The sequence below is a fragment of the Gopherus evgoodei genome, chromosome 1, assembly GCF_007399415.2.
Source record: "Gopherus evgoodei ecotype Sinaloan lineage chromosome 1, rGopEvg1_v1.p, whole genome shotgun sequence".
NCBI classification, from domain to species: Eukaryota; Metazoa; Chordata; order Testudines; family Testudinidae; genus Gopherus; species Gopherus evgoodei.
Window position 1 is genome coordinate 73578163 of NC_044322.1, and position 18298 is coordinate 73596460.

The 18298-nt window shown below is 40.0% G+C and overlaps 1 protein-coding gene across 1 annotated transcript in view; it reads right to left on the minus strand.

Moving 5' to 3' along the window:
• The window catches only part of KLHL1 (kelch like family member 1), a 480042-nt gene that overhangs the window by 21087 nt on the left and 440657 nt on the right, over positions 1–18298 (minus strand). Inside the window, 1 exon segment of the mRNA XM_030566357.1 lies at positions 11513–11675. Coding sequence (XP_030422217.1) covers positions 11513–11675 — 163 coding nt within the window.

Genomic DNA, 18298 nt, shown 5'->3' on the forward strand with positions numbered 1-18298 from the left:
GTGCTATTATTTTAGTGATATTTATCTCCTCTGTCAGATCAGTCATTTTAGATGATAGCACTGTTCCTCCTCATTCTGGCTCAAGTTTATTGATCGTATGATTTTTTGTCTGAAACATTTTAAAATGCACATGTCTCCCTGAAAACTCTACAGCTAAGAAAGAAAATGTTCAAGGAGCATCTCCTCTTCTCTACAGCAAGAGGCTGATCAATTGTCCTTTTGAGGAGTGATAGTTTAATCAAAAGCTGGAGTCAAATACTCCATTTATAAAACATCAGTGGTTTTGATACTGTCATGAAAAGAAATGGAAATATCTGGCATATAGCATAGTAATAATGGAGAATAAAATAATGTGTTATCAATGAATCAGAGTTCATTTGATAAGCGTTCTCATTCTGATTAGTTATGAGCTAATTCTGCAATCCTTATTTAAGCTTTACTGAAACAAAAACTCTAATTGAGACCAGTAGGTTTTTTGCTTGAGAAAAGATAACTATTGTTCCCTATGTTGTGAGAATTAGTCAATATGGATAAAGCTCTTGAAATTGAATAGCACTCTAACACTGACTTTCTCCTCTTTCTAGTTTGGCAGGTAACCTGAGCCCCCCTACTGTAAATTGATTTGTGAAAGCAGGCAATATTTTGATACAGGAAACCATCATTGTATTTCAGCAACAGGAAAATATTTATAACATTCAGTAAAATATTCTTCATTTGTATGTCCTGAGAAATGTACTGGACAGAAATCATACAGCACAATACACACGCTGTCTCTCTCTTTGTGTGCCTGTGTACGAATTGGCCAGACTGTGTGGCAGTGTTTCTCTTGGTGCACATGGACTAAAGAAAAGAAAGATCAAAGAAATTGGTTCTTGAATAAAAGTGTAATAATTTCAAGACCAAACAAATAAGAAACAAAACTAATATAAGCAGCAAAGAATCCTGTGGCACCTTATAGACTAACAGACGTTTTGGAGCATGAGCTTTCGTGGGTGAATACCCACTTCTTCAGATGCATGACATCTGATATACTAAAACTAATACACACACACACACACACACACACACACACACACACACACACACACACACACACACACACTTATTCTAAAAAAAAAAAAATTGTGCAGACACATTTTCTGATTTTCCCAGTTCTAGTGAAATCATGAGGTGTTATTTTCCCTTTAAAGTTGCAATTACAGCATATTTATTTTAATAGTTTACTTGTAAAATAATGCAGCTTTGAGCAAGTTTCTCAGTGTTCACTGAAGTATGAAAATTAGCAGAGCATTGCAATTATATGGATGACTTGGAAAATGCCCTGAGTAATCATTTAGTCTGCGACCTTCACAGTGAATGAATCCATCTCAATTTACTCAGTAATGAAAATAAACTGAACACAAGTTGATCTAGCAGTTCAAAAGATATTTGATGTCACCCCAAATATAGAGAGTGTAGGGAAATTTATGGAGATCCCAAATTGGAGAAACAGAAATATTAAACACCAGCCAAGATGGTTGGGAAAATCCATTCACAGAATGTGGTAGATATTTCAGGCCTTCTGTAGGAGCTAGGTATAAATGAGACAAGTATTATATATCTATATTACTACTTCAGATTATAACCATGAAAGTGAATCTGTAGAAATTTGGATCAAGGTACACAAAGATGTAGTGATTAAGGAATAGAATTGGAAATCAGAAGATCTGCATCCAAATTCCTAGCTTTGTTGCAGACGTCATCTGTAACTTTTAAAGGGTCAGTCACCAAAGGCTGGGATTTCCAAGAGTGCTCACCTTCCAGTTAGGCACCATAATACATAAGTAGGGTTTAAAGAGTGTAGCAAATTAGAGGTCAAGCTCTTGAAAATTTGGCCTAAAATGCTACAAAGGAGTTGCTGGATTTTCTACACTTTTGAACATTTGGCCCCGGATGTAAGTGCTGAGAATCTGAAAAACTGGCCCTTAATCTGTCTGACCCTTACTTTCCCATAAGTAAAATGGTTCTACTTCCTTTCACACACACACATGCACACACACACATGCACACATCCTTGCCTATTTTTACTATTTAATGTGTTAGTTTTTTGGAGCAGGGATTGTCTTTTGCTTTGTGTTTTTACAGCATCTAGCACAGGGGTCAGCAACCTCTGACACATGGCTCACCAGGTCAGTTTGTTTACCTGCTATGTCAGCAGGTTTGGCCAACCACGGCTCCCACTGGCCGCGGTTCGCCATCCCAGGCGAATGGAGGCTGAGGGAAGCGGCACGGGCTGATGAATGCACTGGCCGAGACTTCCCGCCACCCCCATTGGCCTGGGACGGCAAACCACAGCCAGTGGGAGCCGTGGTCAACCGAATCTGCCGACGCAGCATGTGAACAAACTGGCCCGGCTTGCCAGGGTGCTTACCCTGGCGAGCCACATGCCAGAGGCTGCCGACCCCTGGCCTAGCACAATGCAGCCTGAATCTCAGTGAAGGTCTTTGTACTCTAATGCAATACAATTAATAAATCAACTAGATTATTGATCTCTCTGTAATTGATTGCTGTTGATTACTGAAGACCTTTATTATTTAGAAGTAACTGAGATAGTCCAAATGTGTAATCTCTTCTAAAGAAGCATACGGATGTTTTCAAGGGAGTATTCCTTCCCCCTTCCTTCTGTGAGCAGCATATCTGTTTTTGGCCTGACCAACAAAGAGCACTCCCCTTACCTGATGAGGCTGGGGGAGGCATTTCCCAAACATGAGCTTTCCCACACCTTTCCTTCTGGGAACAGTACATTCTCCCTACAATCTAACCAAATGTTTCATCCACTAAAATGGGGAAGGGTACTTAAAATGTTCCAGGGAGGCTATTTATGCTATGCTTGGCATGGTGTGTCATGTAAAGAGCGTCACACACTTTGGATGTCTTGTTTAAATGACTTGATATCTGTATTTTGTCCAGTGATTGACAAACCTCAGAGCTTTGATTCAACTTAGATATGGCCACAAAAAGTTTGAACGTTGTGAAATGTACTGAATCATTTCAGGTGTAATCTTATCTCTCCTTCTTTGTGTCCTCACTTTTTTCTTCTCAGCTCATTCCTTTTTTTCCCTACATCTGGGCAACTACAGTCCACTCTGTAGCTAATTCACCCTGAACTTAATCTAGTGACTGTTCCCCCACATTGTTTTTTTTTCTTTCCCCCAACAGACACCATGTCTTTGCTAATATCATGACAAAGATGTTGGTAGGGAATCTGTTAGAGGATTTATGTTCTTTATATCTTATGTATGCTTGGAACCAGAGCTGGGGAACCAGAGCTGGAGAACCAGTAATATAAGAATCTAAAGGGACTTCATTATCCATTTTAGCATGTACCTAAAAAGGAATTGCATACTGAGGACAAACTCTTTCCATTAATGGTAGGAGCTGAATGGTGGAGTGGTGCAGCTAAAAAGTAGAGTAGTGTCAACTGTGTATAGAATGTGGTCCAAGAAACAGCTTGCTCATGCAAGGTGATATGGTGAGGGATGAGAACTGCTTGATGGTACCCAATTTGCAAGTACTTTGAAAAGGGGCATCACTGACTGTTGAAATATATACACATTGTAACACATGAGCTATACAGTTGGGGGCCTGATTGACACACTTGAAGACAGGCCATGCTCCCTTGGGATTGCAGTGTACCAGTGAGTGTGGCGGTTGGACACCCCTTTGAGCTATCTCAAAGTCTAGTAGGAAGTCTCCTCTGCTGTATGCATAAGTGTGCTAGGATGGAAGAGAAGGTGCCCCTTTACCTCCTCTCCCCATTCTAACACATATTTAAATAATTTTATCCTCAATTTACATAATTTTACATCCCTTCCTTTAAAGTTCCCATGTATTTATCTGACTTTCATCTCCTCTTAAATGTATGGTTTGATTAGTCTTTAGCTGGCTAGATGTAACACACCAAGTTAAATCTGACTTAGGAACTGATCAGTTTTAAAGTTCTAAAAATCAAATAAAGAAACCCCCCCAATGCACATTGTATTATACATCCACTGAGCTATATGGGAGCTTTATGCAAGAAATGTGGATTTGTGTGCAAAAGCACAAGAGATCAGGTTAGAGCACTGAATTAGTAATGAGCCCTAATTATTCTGCTAAGAGTAAATAACAGATTCTTTACTGTGTGATGCATGAAAGGCAGAAAAATAGAACTCCTTGAGAAGGCTGAAATCAACCATACAATCAGCAAAGGTAGGTGGAGATATCACATTCATATGTTGCTAATTTTCTTGGGCCAAGTATTGAATCACCATTAAGGACTTCGTGACGTCAATTAGCAATGAATATGTCATAACATAAAATGGCTAACCCCAAACAAAGTTAGGTCAGCATAAAAATCAATTAGCAAAGCTACAGCCCGAACAATGAATGTGATTGCATATTATATGAAAAATGCTTGTCTTTCTGACAACAAAAGTTGAGGATGTTAATTAGGAAATGAATTAGTAAAAGTACTAAAGATTCAGAAATGTACTAGCTACATAATGAGATTTATTCAGTTAAAGCTATTTCCAGGTACACTGACTCAACATTGGTCTAAATATCATGGATGAGATCCTGGCCCCATTGAAGTCAATGGAAAATTTGCCACTGACATTAATCAGGCCAAGATTTCACTGGTGAAATCTAGGGCCAGATGCTCTTCGACAGATCAGCTCACAGAGGGAAGCAAAAGCTTTTGGAAACTGGGTGGGAGATCTGCAAGATGGAGAAACAGGGGCTTTAATACACATTCTCATCCTTTCTAGAGCGTGAAGAAACCAGTCCTCAGTCAGGGCAGTTGTGGCTTTGCAGATTACAAGGCAGCATTGGAATTCAAGAGGGTAGAGTTAGGGAGAAGTGATTTTCCTGGGATTGCATCACTCCTAATGCAGAGAATTTCCAGGAGGAAATCTATATGCTGCAGATACGACCATGTAAGGGACACATTCTTCTATGGAGGACCCAGAAAGCTGTATGCACAGGACTGCTCTTCATGCAAGATGCCCAGCTAATCTCTAGGAATTCAAGAAGGCCCTGAGAATTTCTGGGCCACACTCTCCCCTCCCCTTTCCCCATCCCATGATTTCAAGAATGCTCCCTCAAAGAAAGCAGAATAGAAGGGAATTCTATGAGCAAATCTTTAGTTCCCAGCTCACTTTTCCCCAAAGCACAGGTTTTGTTTTGTTTTGTTTTGTTTTAAGAAGAAACAATTGGCCTCTCTACTAAATAGCTTTCCCTTCCAAAGCACTAAAGTATTCAGCAGCCTTACATAGATGCGTCTTGTACTCCCACACCAATTCAAAAGATTTATATGGGAAACCCTCTTTCTTGTCTGGAAGGACCGTTAGGCCAAGCGGTCTCATTCTATAGCAATAACTTTTATTTTACAGGTAATGGTTTATAAACTAATGCAAAGACCCAAAAACAAAAAGTAAAGCTGCAGTCAGCAAAAGGTGTTTTCCTCAAGGGATAAGAAAATAAACAAGAAAGGATAATAAACTAATCTATAATATTTGGAGTGTCCATACTCCACTCCATAAGCAGAAAAGTAAACAGAAAACTCCAGTTAGGGCTTCAGGCCATTCCTCTAATTCTGAATATGGCACTATACTTTCCCAAAGGCATTCTCTCTTTGCCTTCAGAGAGCCACTTATACCCCTTCACCTGACCACCTGTGCAAGGGACTTGTGGAGGAGAAGCTTTTTTGAAGTTAACCCTTTGTCCCCAGGATCCAAGGGAACACTTCTACACTTTATCAAACATTTATTATAGGTGGCACGGTTAGTGATATCTATTGTTAAGTTTGCTCAATACTTTCCATTAGTTCCCCTCCACCGTTTTCAGTTGCTTATAACTTTCCCAAACTTAAACCATTAGAGCTGAAATTCCCCCTAATCCCCTCCACACAAACACCCACACATAAATAGCTGAAAATTTGCACCAAGACAATGATCAAATTTGTGGAAACCTAGTAATAAATGAATCCATCTAATGTCAATCTCCCAGAACTGAATAAACCTAGCCAAATGTATACAAAACCCCAAATGATTTAAATCAGTCACTAAACCCTTGTCCACAAAACAGTGATTTGTTAGAGTACTCAAAAATACATTTGCAAAATAAGAGTGGAGTAGACAGATAATGGAGAAATGATTTTTTTTGTAATGCATCATTATGTTCTACTTTTGTGATTCTTTCAGCAAAATTAATGGGACGTGGAAGCTACACCAAATTCAATTTACTGCAACCGAACATCAGAGAAAAGAATTGCTCATAGACAGTCTGATCATGAGTGTTCTCATGATTTTGGCAAATACAAACTCACAGATTTATGTTGGACAGCCTCTTTAGGTGAAAAACACAAGTGAGAAATAATTCAAATATAAAAATATTAGGTTAACCAGAGCAGTCAAAGGCTTAAAGTGGGATCTGAAAGGGACAAGGGTTAAATCTGTGATGCAAAGGAATAATAAATATTCAGACTTGAGATGCCAAATGAAAATGCTTTTGGAACTAATTTATGATATCTATCATGAGGAAGTGGAAGGATGTGGCATTGGATTAGGACTCAGTAAATGTGGTCAGTGCCGCCCAGAGATTCAGGGGGCCTGGGGTAAAGCAATCTTGGGGGCCCCTTCCATAAAAAAGGAGTTGCAATACTATAGAATACTATATTCTCATGGGGCCCCTGCGGGGTCCGGGACCTGGGGTAAATTGCCCTACTTCCCCCCCCCCCCCGAGGCAGCCCTGATCTGGGCTCAATTCCATGCTTCTGCCACAGGCTTCTTGTGTGACTATAGGCAAGTCATTTTCTCTATGTGCCACAGTTTCCCATCCCATGTATAAAATGAGGCTAGTAACAGTGGTTCCTTATATTTTGGCTGCACATTCCTTGGGGCTATTACTATGTGTATTGTGCAGTGCCAAGAATACGAGGTTCTGATCTCAGTTGGGGTCTTCAGGCGCTCCTTTAATAGAAATAATAATAATGGATTGCTACTTCTGTGTCAGAAGAACAGGGTAAAAACAGCTGAACATGAATAGGGAATATTATTCACCTACAACACTCTTGATGGCTCTTTAATTCTTCTTCAAGCAAAGCAAATCCTCAAAAGAAAGTCCAAATGCAAAGGTCTATTTTTTTCTGAACCCCAGGGGAATTAAAGGGGATTTGAAAAGAAAGTAAAAAAGTAGTTTTACTCTTAAAAGTTAAGATTAAAAGATTCCTCACTTTTCTTTGTTTGTCTGTGATCAATAATAGTCTGTGATATTTGATATAAACAACACCAGCAGGTGCAACTGTAAAGTCCTCTAAAGCACATCTTTGAGTATGAAGTAATCAATAAAGGGCAGAGGTTTTTCTCCTCAGTTCTGGAAGACTGTTACTGTGGGTGGGTGTTGGTTCCTGTGGTGTGCTGAAGTCATTACTCATGACACTCAGCTTGGTATACCTCTGTGATGTTCTGCGATTGTCAATCAGCATATCCTGTTAGCAGCTGCGTATTTTCACTTATGCAGAATATTTATTATTGATGCCCCATTAAAGACACACATAATTAAAGGTCAGTCTTTTTTTTTTTAAATGTGAAATACATAGTTGTTTAACAAGTGTAATGCAGAATGAATAGATTCCAAAATACGGTTCAGAAATCAGGAATAATTTTGAAAGGGCAATTTTAAAAGCTACAATAAAGCAGGAAAGTCTATTTGACTTTCATTTGCAACTGTGTCATACAATTGTTTGGAATATCATAAATCTCTTTGACATACGTAGTCTAATAATAAAATATCTCAGCAGAAAATGTATTGTCTTAATCTTTTTACTTTTATTATCCCTCTCACCATAATATTTGTTCTGTTATGAAATGTGTAAGTTAAGTGTTCTTGGATCATCTGTATTTCAAATAGTAAAGACTTCTTTAACAGCAAATAAATAAATAGCTAATATGGACTGGAAGGCAAACACATAGTAACCCACTGAAAGGTACAGAGAAAGGCAACAAAAATGATTAGGGGTATGGAACTGCTTCCATACAAGCACATATAAAGAAGAATGGAACTGTTCAGTTAAAAAGAGATGACTAAGTGGGGATTTGATGGTGATCTATACAGTCATGAATGGCATGGAGAAAGTGAATAGGGAAATGCTATTTACCCCTTCATATAACACAAGAATTAGGAGTCACGCAATGACATTAATAGGCAGGTTTAAAAACAAACTAACAAAAGTACTTCTTCACACAACACACAGTCTATCTGTGGGACTTGTTGCCATGTGATGTTGTAAAGGCCAAAAGTATAACTGAGTTCAAAAAAGAATTAGATACATTCGTGGAGGATAGACCCATCAATGGGTATTAACCAAGATGGTCAGGAACACAGTCACATTCTCCAGCTATTCCTAAATCTTCAACTGCCAGAAGCTGAGAATGGACAGCAGAGGATGGATTACTCAATCGCCATGTCCTGGTCATTCCCTCTGAAGTATTTGGCACTGGCCACTGACAGAAGACAGGATACTGGGTTAGATGGACCATTGGTGTGGTCCAGTACGGCCATTTTTTTGTTCTTTGATGTCAATCAGGATATTGATGTGTGCATATGCATGCTATTTTCTCTCCACAGCATCACAAGGATCTGCAGAGTACTGAGAAAATCTGCCAAGTGGAGAAATTGGATTGATTCTCTCTTGTTTCCAGGCAATTTTCTCATGTTTCTGGAGATGGTTTCAGAGGATTGAAATAATCTAAAATGGTCCTGGTAACCTGTCATAGTTAATACTCATGCCACAACAGCAGTTTTCTGCTTCCTCTCTGATGATTGGGCAAAACCCATAGATGGCATTTTTACCAAGGTGTTTCTCCAGTAACACTATAAGTAGGGCTCTACCAAATTTACGGTTCATTTTAGTCAATTTCACAGTCATAGGATTTTAAAAATTGTAAATTTAATGATTTCAGCTATTTAAATCTGAAATGTCATGCTGTTGTAATTGTAGGTGTCCTGACCCGAAAAGTAGTTGCGGCAGAATGTGTGTGTGTGCAAGGGCAGTACTGCTACCCTTACTTCTGTGCTGCTGCATGTGGCAGCACTGCCTTCAGAGCTGGGCAGCTGGAGAGTGGTGGATGCTAGCTGGGAGCACAGCTCTGAAAGCAGAACCACTGCCAGCAGCAGTACAAAAGTAAGGATGACACAATATGGTATTGCCATCCTTACTTCTGCACTGCTACCTGCAGAGCTGGGCCTCAGACAGCAGCCGCCACTCTCCAGCCACCCAGCTCTTAAGACAACAGTGCAAAAATCAGGGTGGCAATACCATGAGCCCCCTAAAATAATCTTATGACTCCCCTGCACTCCTTTTTGGGTCAGGACTCCCAATTTGAGAAACATTGGTTCCCCTGTGAAATCTGTACACTATAGGGTAAAAGCACACAGAAGATGAGATTTCATGGGGAACAGGGGGGAAAAAAATCAGATTTCACAATCTGTGATGCATTTTTCAGAGCTGTGAATTTGTTAGTGCTCTAACTATACGGAGAAACATCACCTGCCTCAAAGGAAAGATGGTACTGTGTTGAGTGCAACTTCTGAAGAGTAATCAGAAGCTGGACAAGGGTGAAGGCTCTGATCCAATAAAGGTTCTTTTTAGAAAATTGCTGTCAGCTGGATGCATTAAGCTCAGCCAGACACAATGATCTCTTAGACCACATCATGAGCAGGGGAGATTTTTGACTCTACATCAGGCTCTCCTTGGCTGGATTTGGAAATAAGAGCTATCGAACTCAAGAGTGGAACCCTGCATTGGTAGCAGGGAAGCTTGGAAATATGCTTCACCATAAACTTCTGCAGGCAAAAGATAAACTGGGGTCTCCCTGCTGAAGTTAGCAGTCAGCATAATAAAGTTCTGCTTTGTGATAGGTGTATGCCTTTGTCACTCAAGTGGAGAATTGTTGCTCACTGGTTCAGACTGGGGTAGGAGGTTATGACAAGAAACTATCCACATTAGGAGATAATGTGTGTTATGTCAGAACATCAAGAATTTAGGAGGTTGGGAAGTGATCAGCGAATCACTGATTTATTTTTGAGAGCTTGGATAATTCCCCTATTCTTCTTTTAGAACACCCTCATTTAGACAGAAATGTAAGTGGGTAGTTCCTTTATTTTTAAGTGTAATTCAGGGTACCATTATCTTATGATTCAAGAAGACAATCAAATGGTATTACATTAGCAATTCGCATTATAGATTTTAAAGGAGTTCTGTTATGTTTTTAAATTTGGCTTAAACTGTAGGAAGGGAAACCCTGTTTTCAAATATAAATGGATCCTTGTTTGATTTAATAAGAGTCAATCTTTGACTCCATAACATCTGACACTACTGCTACCAATTGACTGAATTATGGCTACAATGTTTACTAGTGTAGATGCAAAAAAATGTGCAAATTTGTTAAAAATGACAAAATGGGGCAAAGGGTAATAATTGGGTGTGAACCTTTTAAACACTCAATGTTTCCTTACATAGTTTATTCCTAAGCGAAGGTTAGTGTGATGTATAAAATAACCAAAGCATAAACCAATCCTGAGTTTCTTTGATGTATCAGTTATTCAAAAGTAGTCACCAAATACTTTAGATGAACCATTTTCACACTAAAAGATGCTTGTGAACTGTTCACTTCAACTATTCTTTATTTGCTTTATTTATGGTGCATATCTAATCACATACTAGTAGTAAATTCTGCAAATTAGTTTTTACTTACTGACTGGAGGACTGAAAGTTTGTAAATAGGCAAATGACTAACCATAAACAGTAAATAACATCTAGAACTATTCAATCAGCTCTTATTAGTGCCCTACATTTGTCCAATCAAGAAAGAAACAAAACCAAAGAGGGGAAGATCCTACAGGTGGTGCTTAGAATGTGAGCAGATTTTGTGACCTCCACAAATGGCAGGTTTAGTGCACACAACAAGAGACAGCTGACACAGCGAGAGGCACTTTTCCCTTTGGTTCACCTGCTAGAGCTGCTGCCTTCAGACCACAAAGGTCATGTGGTTTAGTTTTTGACTGCCATAATATGCAGAATGCATATAAAGCAAGTCCAGCTACTAGGGAAATGACAGTAGCAACTGGGTAAGTTGACTCTGCTGAATAGAACTAGCACACACAACACGTAAAGATCAGCTTAGCGAACTCACGGTGTGTCCTGGCCAGCACTTTAAAAATGTTCCCCTGTACCTCCTGGAATTATAATATACACAGTTTGACTTCAGCTCTATGTTCTCAGATCTTTAATGTAAATCATGAACTTATTACTTAAAGACACATTGAGATAATATATTTTAATTTGCATGTGCATATGGCAACAACCCTGTGTCTAGATTTACTTCCAATGATGCCCTCTAAGGTAATACACCAAAAGATATTTACTGCTGTGCAACAGTTACTCATCCTATAGAAAAATGTGTTTTAAACAGAACAAGAATACCCTACTCACTTGCCATTTAATGCTGCCACTCCAACAGTGCTTCTGGCAATTGACATACTTGCCACAAATGTCCACTGCTGACTTTGTGGATCCCACCTCTCAACCGTGTTCAAATAGCTCCAGCCATCATGGCCACCCACTGCATAAATAGGCCCTTCAAGTACTGTAACACCTAAAATTAAAGAGAGTGAGAGAGAGAGAAGATAAACATAGATTATCTTACACTACATTCTTAAATAAATATTTACCATAACAAAGGTACCAAGTAAATATTTATATTCCCATATACTCCTGGTTGAATAAGAGGCATAGCAATCATCTCACTCCTTATCTCCCTCCACTCACACTGCATTGTTTTTCTTGTTAACTGGCAAATGGGCTGAGTCCTTAACATGACCTCAAAAGAATATAGAGGCTAGAGTGGTTCAGAAAATGGGTTTATTTTTCTTCCATGGAAAAGGTCTACATTTTATTGAAAAAGTTTTTTGATAAAATGTTGAAATTTTCTGTGGAAAATAAGAAAATAATTTAGCTAAAAGCCCAGTTTCCACTGAAGAACAGTTTTGATGGAAAAATTTAAACCAGCCTCGAGTTAGTGTTCAATGTCACAACCCCTCTCCTGAGAATTGAATCGATTGGTAACTTAAAAGCAATAACACAGCAAACTTCAGCCTAAGTTTCCTCACCAGTATTGCTTGTTCCTATGTAGAACTGATAAATGAAATTGTTTTTAATTGTTCACTTTATTAATGTAACTTCTGTTCATCATTCACTACACTTGCCTACACTGTAACTTCTGTTCCATATTGTAATTCAAACCCCATTTTAAAACACTCACTCCATTTTGTAAAAGCTTCCTCCAACCTTCATTTTTGCAAACCCTGCTGTAATCTTATTAGTTTAGTTTAGATGTGTGAATGAGGTATGTGTGGATGACGGAATCAACCTCCAGCCCCAGCCTGTCCTGATGAGATAAAGTTCAAATACCAACGGCTGAAGACCTAGACAACAGCCCTAAACAAAGTAAGAAGCATCCACCCTAAAAAGAAAAGGACAACAGAACAACAGAAGGAAGATCAAAGCCGGGTTCAAGGCTGAAAGTCACGCCTGCAATTGATGGGTGATCAATCTAAACCCAGAGGCAGCGTGACACAGCAAGACCTATAGACTTAGGCCATGTCTACATCTAAAATTTTGCAGCGCTGGTTGTTACAGCTGTATTAGTACAGCTGTATAGGGCCAGCGCTGCAGAGTGGCCACACTTACAGCAACCAGCGCTGCAAGTGGTGTTAGATGTGGCCACACTGCAGCGCTGTTGGGCGGCTTCAAGGGGGGTTCGGGGAACGCGAGAGCAAACCGGGAAAGGAGACCAGCTTCGCCGCGGTTTGCTCTCGCGTTCCCCGAACCACCCTGCAAACCGCAGGGAAGGAGACCTGCTTGCTCGGGGAACGCGAGAGCAAACTGCGGCGAAGCTGGTCTCCTTTCCCGGTTTGCTCTCGCGTTCCCCGAACCACCCTGCAAACCGCAGGGAAGGAGACCTGCTTGCTCGGGGGTTCGGGGAACGAGAGAGCAAACCGGGAAAGGAGACCAGCTTTGCCGCGGTTTGCTCTCGTGTTCCCCGAACCACCCTGAAAACCGCAGGGAAGGAGACCTGCTTGCTCGGGGAACGCGAGAGCAAACCGCGGCGAAGCTGGTCTCCTTTCCCGGTTTGCTCTCGCGTTCCCCGAACCACCCTGCAAACCGCAGGGAAGGAGACCTGCTTGCTCGGGGGTTCGGGGAACGAGAGAGCAAACCGGGAAAGGAGACCAGCTTCGCCGCGGTTTGCTCTCGCGTTCCCCGAACCACCATGCAAACCGCAGGGAAGGAGACCTGCTTGCTCGGGGTTCCGGGAACGCGAGAGCAAGCCGGGGAAGGAGACCAGCTTGATTACCAGAGGCTTCCTCCTTCCACGGAGGTCAAGAAAAGCGCTGGTAAGTGTCTACATTGGATTACCAGCGCTGGATCACCAGCGCTGGATCCTCTACACCCGAGACAAAACGGGAGTACGGCCAGCGCTGCAAACAGGGAGTTGCAGCGCTGGTGATGCCCTGCAGATGTGTACACCTTCAAAGTTGCAGCGCTGTAACTCCCTCACCAGCGCTGCAACTTTCTGATGTAGACAAGCCCTTAGAATCCAAACTAAAAGCCTTTAAAAAAGAAGAGTGAGTTGAGAGACTTTGGGTAACATTCTGCTGCCAACATGGAAGGACATCAGTGCCTGTCCAACAGAGATCCAGCTTGTCCTTGTGCCTGGCTTTCCTGGCCAGTTAGCCACCACAAGCTACGTACCCAAGCTACAAAATCAAGCTATGAACTTAAGCTATCTTCAGGACTGGTAACTATGCAGCAGCTGCAGAACATCTGATGGATGTGTGTGTGTGAATGTGTGAATGTGTGTGTGTGTGTGTATAGGTATTAGGTATAATGTGTGTGTATAAGAATTAAGATATTAGTTATTAGTCATAAATCAAATTGTTATCATAATAAATGTGGCATCTTTGCCCTGTCCCCTTTAATAAGATCCTGCTGGTTTTTACTGGTCTAATATAATTGGTATAACACCTAGAGTTTTCCTCTGGGATTTCCTCTATCCTAGCTCCCCAATTTCATCTGGTCCAAAGAGACTCTGGTACCATTTCTACATCGTGGCTTGACCCACATGCCAGCATGACTCGGCAGTAGTGTCCCTAACTCTTAATATAGATAACACAAGAACATGGACCATCCAGTATGGCATTTCCTATCTAGTCCAATATTCTGATGGTGGCTAGCATCAGATGCTTCAGAAGCAGGTGAAAAACACTTTACACTAGTTAGGATAAAATCTTATTGGGAGCAGATTATCCTAATCCCTAATAGATTGCTTTAGGACACCAAACATGGGATATTTATCCCTTCCAAACTTTTTGTTACACTTACTATAACAATTCTGGATATGCCATGTATTTCTCTTGATAAAGATATGATCCATCTTTGAATCTTGCTAAATTCTTTGCCTCAACAACATCCTGTGACAACAAATTCCACAGTCTAATTACACATTATGTGAAAAACAAGTAGCTTTTATCCATTTTGAAACTTTTCCCTTTTGATTTTACTGAATGACTCCTTGCTCTAGTCTTGTGAGCCAGAGAGAACAGTGGTTCCTCGTCAATTTTCTCTTTATTTTATATACTTTTTATGGTTATATACTAACCATTCATTGTATATACTTTTATCATGTCCCTTTTTATTCATCTCCTTTCTAAGATAAACAATTCCAATTCTTTTCAATCATTCTTCATATATTGTCCTTCTCTGAACTTCTTCAAATTCTGTAATCTTGTTTGAGAAATAGTCACTAGTACTGTACATAGTATTACAGACGTTTACTGAACAGAAAATTTCAGTGAGTTCTCTACAGTGATGACCAGGACCCTTTCCTGAATTGATACAGATAAGTTGGACCCCTACAGAATGGATGAGTAATGGGTTCCCTGCAGGGCCCTCCTGGCTCCTGTCCCCATTGAACTGAGAAAGTCACACACAGACCTTTCGGTGCAGTGCTCACCTGGTGCTTTTATTTACAGGCTGTGCTCCCACCACCTTTCCACTATATACGTAGTCCCCTTCTTACAGTCCATCAACAGGAGAGAGGGGGCAAGCTATCTCTCTCTGCTTCCCCTCTCTGCCTTTCCGCTACTGCAGCTTCCTTCTGTCCAGCTCCTTCCTTCCCCGGGGGCTCTTATCCAGCCCCAGCCTGATGAGACAGCAGATGTTCCAGCTTCCCTAATCAGAGCCAGGTGATCTACCCAGCAACAATTCACCTCCCTTAACTGAAGCTGGACTGACACAGGGTTGGCTAAGCAGTCTTCTGCTTAGCACCCTGTCACAATGAGTAATACATATTTTCCCTCCAATATGCTTTACTTTGTATTATCAACATAGTACTTCATCTGGCATCGTGTTGCCCATTCACCTCACTTTGTTAGGATGTTCTGACATTGCTCAGTCTTCTTTGAACTTGACTAACCTAAATAATTTGTTCCATCTGTGAATTTTGATACGTCAGTGCCCACTCCATTTTCCAGAGCATTATTAATATCTATCAAATGAACTCAATAAAAAAATTCTATATTCGCATCTGCCACCCCGTTACATTTACATTTGAAACAACCCCCTCTTTGCAAAGCATCAAATGCTCTCATTCTCCCTGTAATTCCTTCTCAAAACAGTCAGTCCAGTTCTTGCCCATTGCATTTTAAAATATTGAACAAAGAAAACTATGGAGTGTAGAATTTCAACCCGTTGTTGTACAGTGATGAAAGTGTACACTGCAAAAAATTATTCGTTTAAACATTTTGAAAGATATATTCATATCTCCTGACCAGCTCATTAGTAACAAACAAAATCCAAGATTTATTAATTCAGACTGATTCTGATTTGTGTTCTACTGGGGTGAATGGGTGTGATACTAATTGAGCAACAGATTCTGCCAACCCTGTTCACAGTGAGTAGTGATTTACTCCACAAATATTCCCATGGATATTATTGGCTAGCACTACTGTGTGTATAAATAACTTGAGCTCAATAGAACTATTCATGGAGTATGTTATTAGTCAACATGAGTAAGGCTGGCAGAATTGTGTGACCAGTAAATTTACACAATGCTTTATTTAGGTAGCTATTTTTTCCATTTTAGGCTGTCAGTGGGAGAAAAGTAGAAACATGTAATACTGGGGCTGTGTAATATATCTTGAAACTGGAAATACAACAGCCTTCAGCAAAAATGAGTCATCATAGTATTTGTAGTGATTTTTATATTTTCCTAACCCATCAATATTTTAGTTATGCTTTTTTTTCCATGTGGTTTTTAATCATACTGGAATAAAATCAGAAAGCTGCAACAGCTAGCATTTCCATGGAACACTTCAACAAGTGCTATCTTCTGACTGCAGGAAAAAAATCCCATGCATTCTGATTATTTGCCTTTCTCCAAATCATCAGGACACTATGACAAACCAAGTACTAGTATAATTTGTGAACTGAGTAAATCATATCTGATAGATAGAACATTTCACATATCACTGATTTGTCTGCGCTCATACGAATTATTCCAGGTATTGCTTTTATATTACTTCCATACATGGCAATTTGAGGGACTGCATATGTTGCATGCAAATGTGTGGGGAGAAGGGGTTGGTGGGTTTATTTGGTTTGGTTTTCAAATTAAGAAAGAGTGCTTAATATAAATCTGTTTTGCATAAATAAGCAGATGGAAGAAGCAATGGAACAATCAATGTGAAAATAAATTGTAGACCTTTCTAAGAACACAGTAAGCCATATCTTTGCTTGGATGAAAATGAAAAAAAAAAAGAGGGCTAAATTCTGCCTTTTAGGCCAGAAATTTGTGCATCCAAGGTAGCAGCATGTAGCCAACACCTGTCTAATACAAGAGACACCCTGCAGTCACATTGGACTGGCACACTGTAGGGTACTTTTTTCTGCATTTGTCAGTGAAAACAGTATGCACTCTAATAAGTGCTGGCACAGCTTGCTACGCTGTTGGCAGCATATGGGAAAAATTCAGAAAAGAACAAGAATTACTGACAATCTGGAAAACCTGCTTTACAGTGAGATATTTAACATCCACATAGCTTACCCAGGGTGTGTATCCAAGAGGTGATTTGATCATAGTTTACAAGTATGACAGACTGACAATGTCCTGGACAAACCTTAAGGAATGGAATTAAGGAATTAAGTTAAAATTTACTGAATTAAGTTAAACCTTATTGAGTTAGAATTAATAACTTTGGATACATTATGTTAAAATGCAATTGTGTATTTCTTATTGTGGAATTGTATTTACCTCCTCTAGGAGGTGAAGGATGCTAACGTAATTTCTCTGGTTATCAGTCCTTTGAAGCCTCTCCCACCTCCCCTGAGAGGTTTACACTGGATTCTCCAGGGACCAACAGACAAAGAAAGGATAAATAAATAAATAAATAAGATAAGATAAGATAAATCAAATTTTGGATAAATAGCCTGATTTTCAACAGGCTACCGACCTTCTTCCTTGTCCAGCAAATAGACAGGACCCCTGTCAAGGTTCCTTCCCCACTCTGAACTTTAGGGAAAAGATGTGGGGACCTGCATGGAAACTTCTAAGCTTAATTACCATCTTAGATCTGGTATCACTGCCACCACCCCCAAGCACTACTTTTCTTCCCTACGTAGTCTTGAGAGACTTCACCAATTTCCTGGTGAACTCAGATCCAAACCCCTTGGATCTTGTAACAAGGAGAAATTAACCATCCCCCCTCCTTTCTCCCACCAGCTCCTGGTGGATCCAGATCCAACCCCCTTGGATCTAAAAACAAGGAAAACATCAATCAGGTATTAAGAAAAAGGCTTTTAATTAAAGAAAAGAAAGGTAGAAGAAAACTCTCTGGAAGAGATTAGCATACCAGCTATTCTCATAGACAACAGATTCAAAACACAGAGGATGTTCCCCTGGGCAAAAATATTAATACACACAAGAATACCCAAATTTGATAATTCCCTTAATGGTACCAAGAAAATAAACATAAACCTATTTATCCCTTTCTAAAACTTACTACTCTGATAAAAGGCTGGTTCCTTGATCTTTTTCACTCCGGCTGAAACTGAAACTCTAAACAAAAGAAAACTTCCCTCCTTCCTTTTGAAACATCTTGTTCCCTCATTGGTTCCTCTGGTCAGGTGTCAGCTAGGCTAGGTGAACTTCTTAACCCTTTA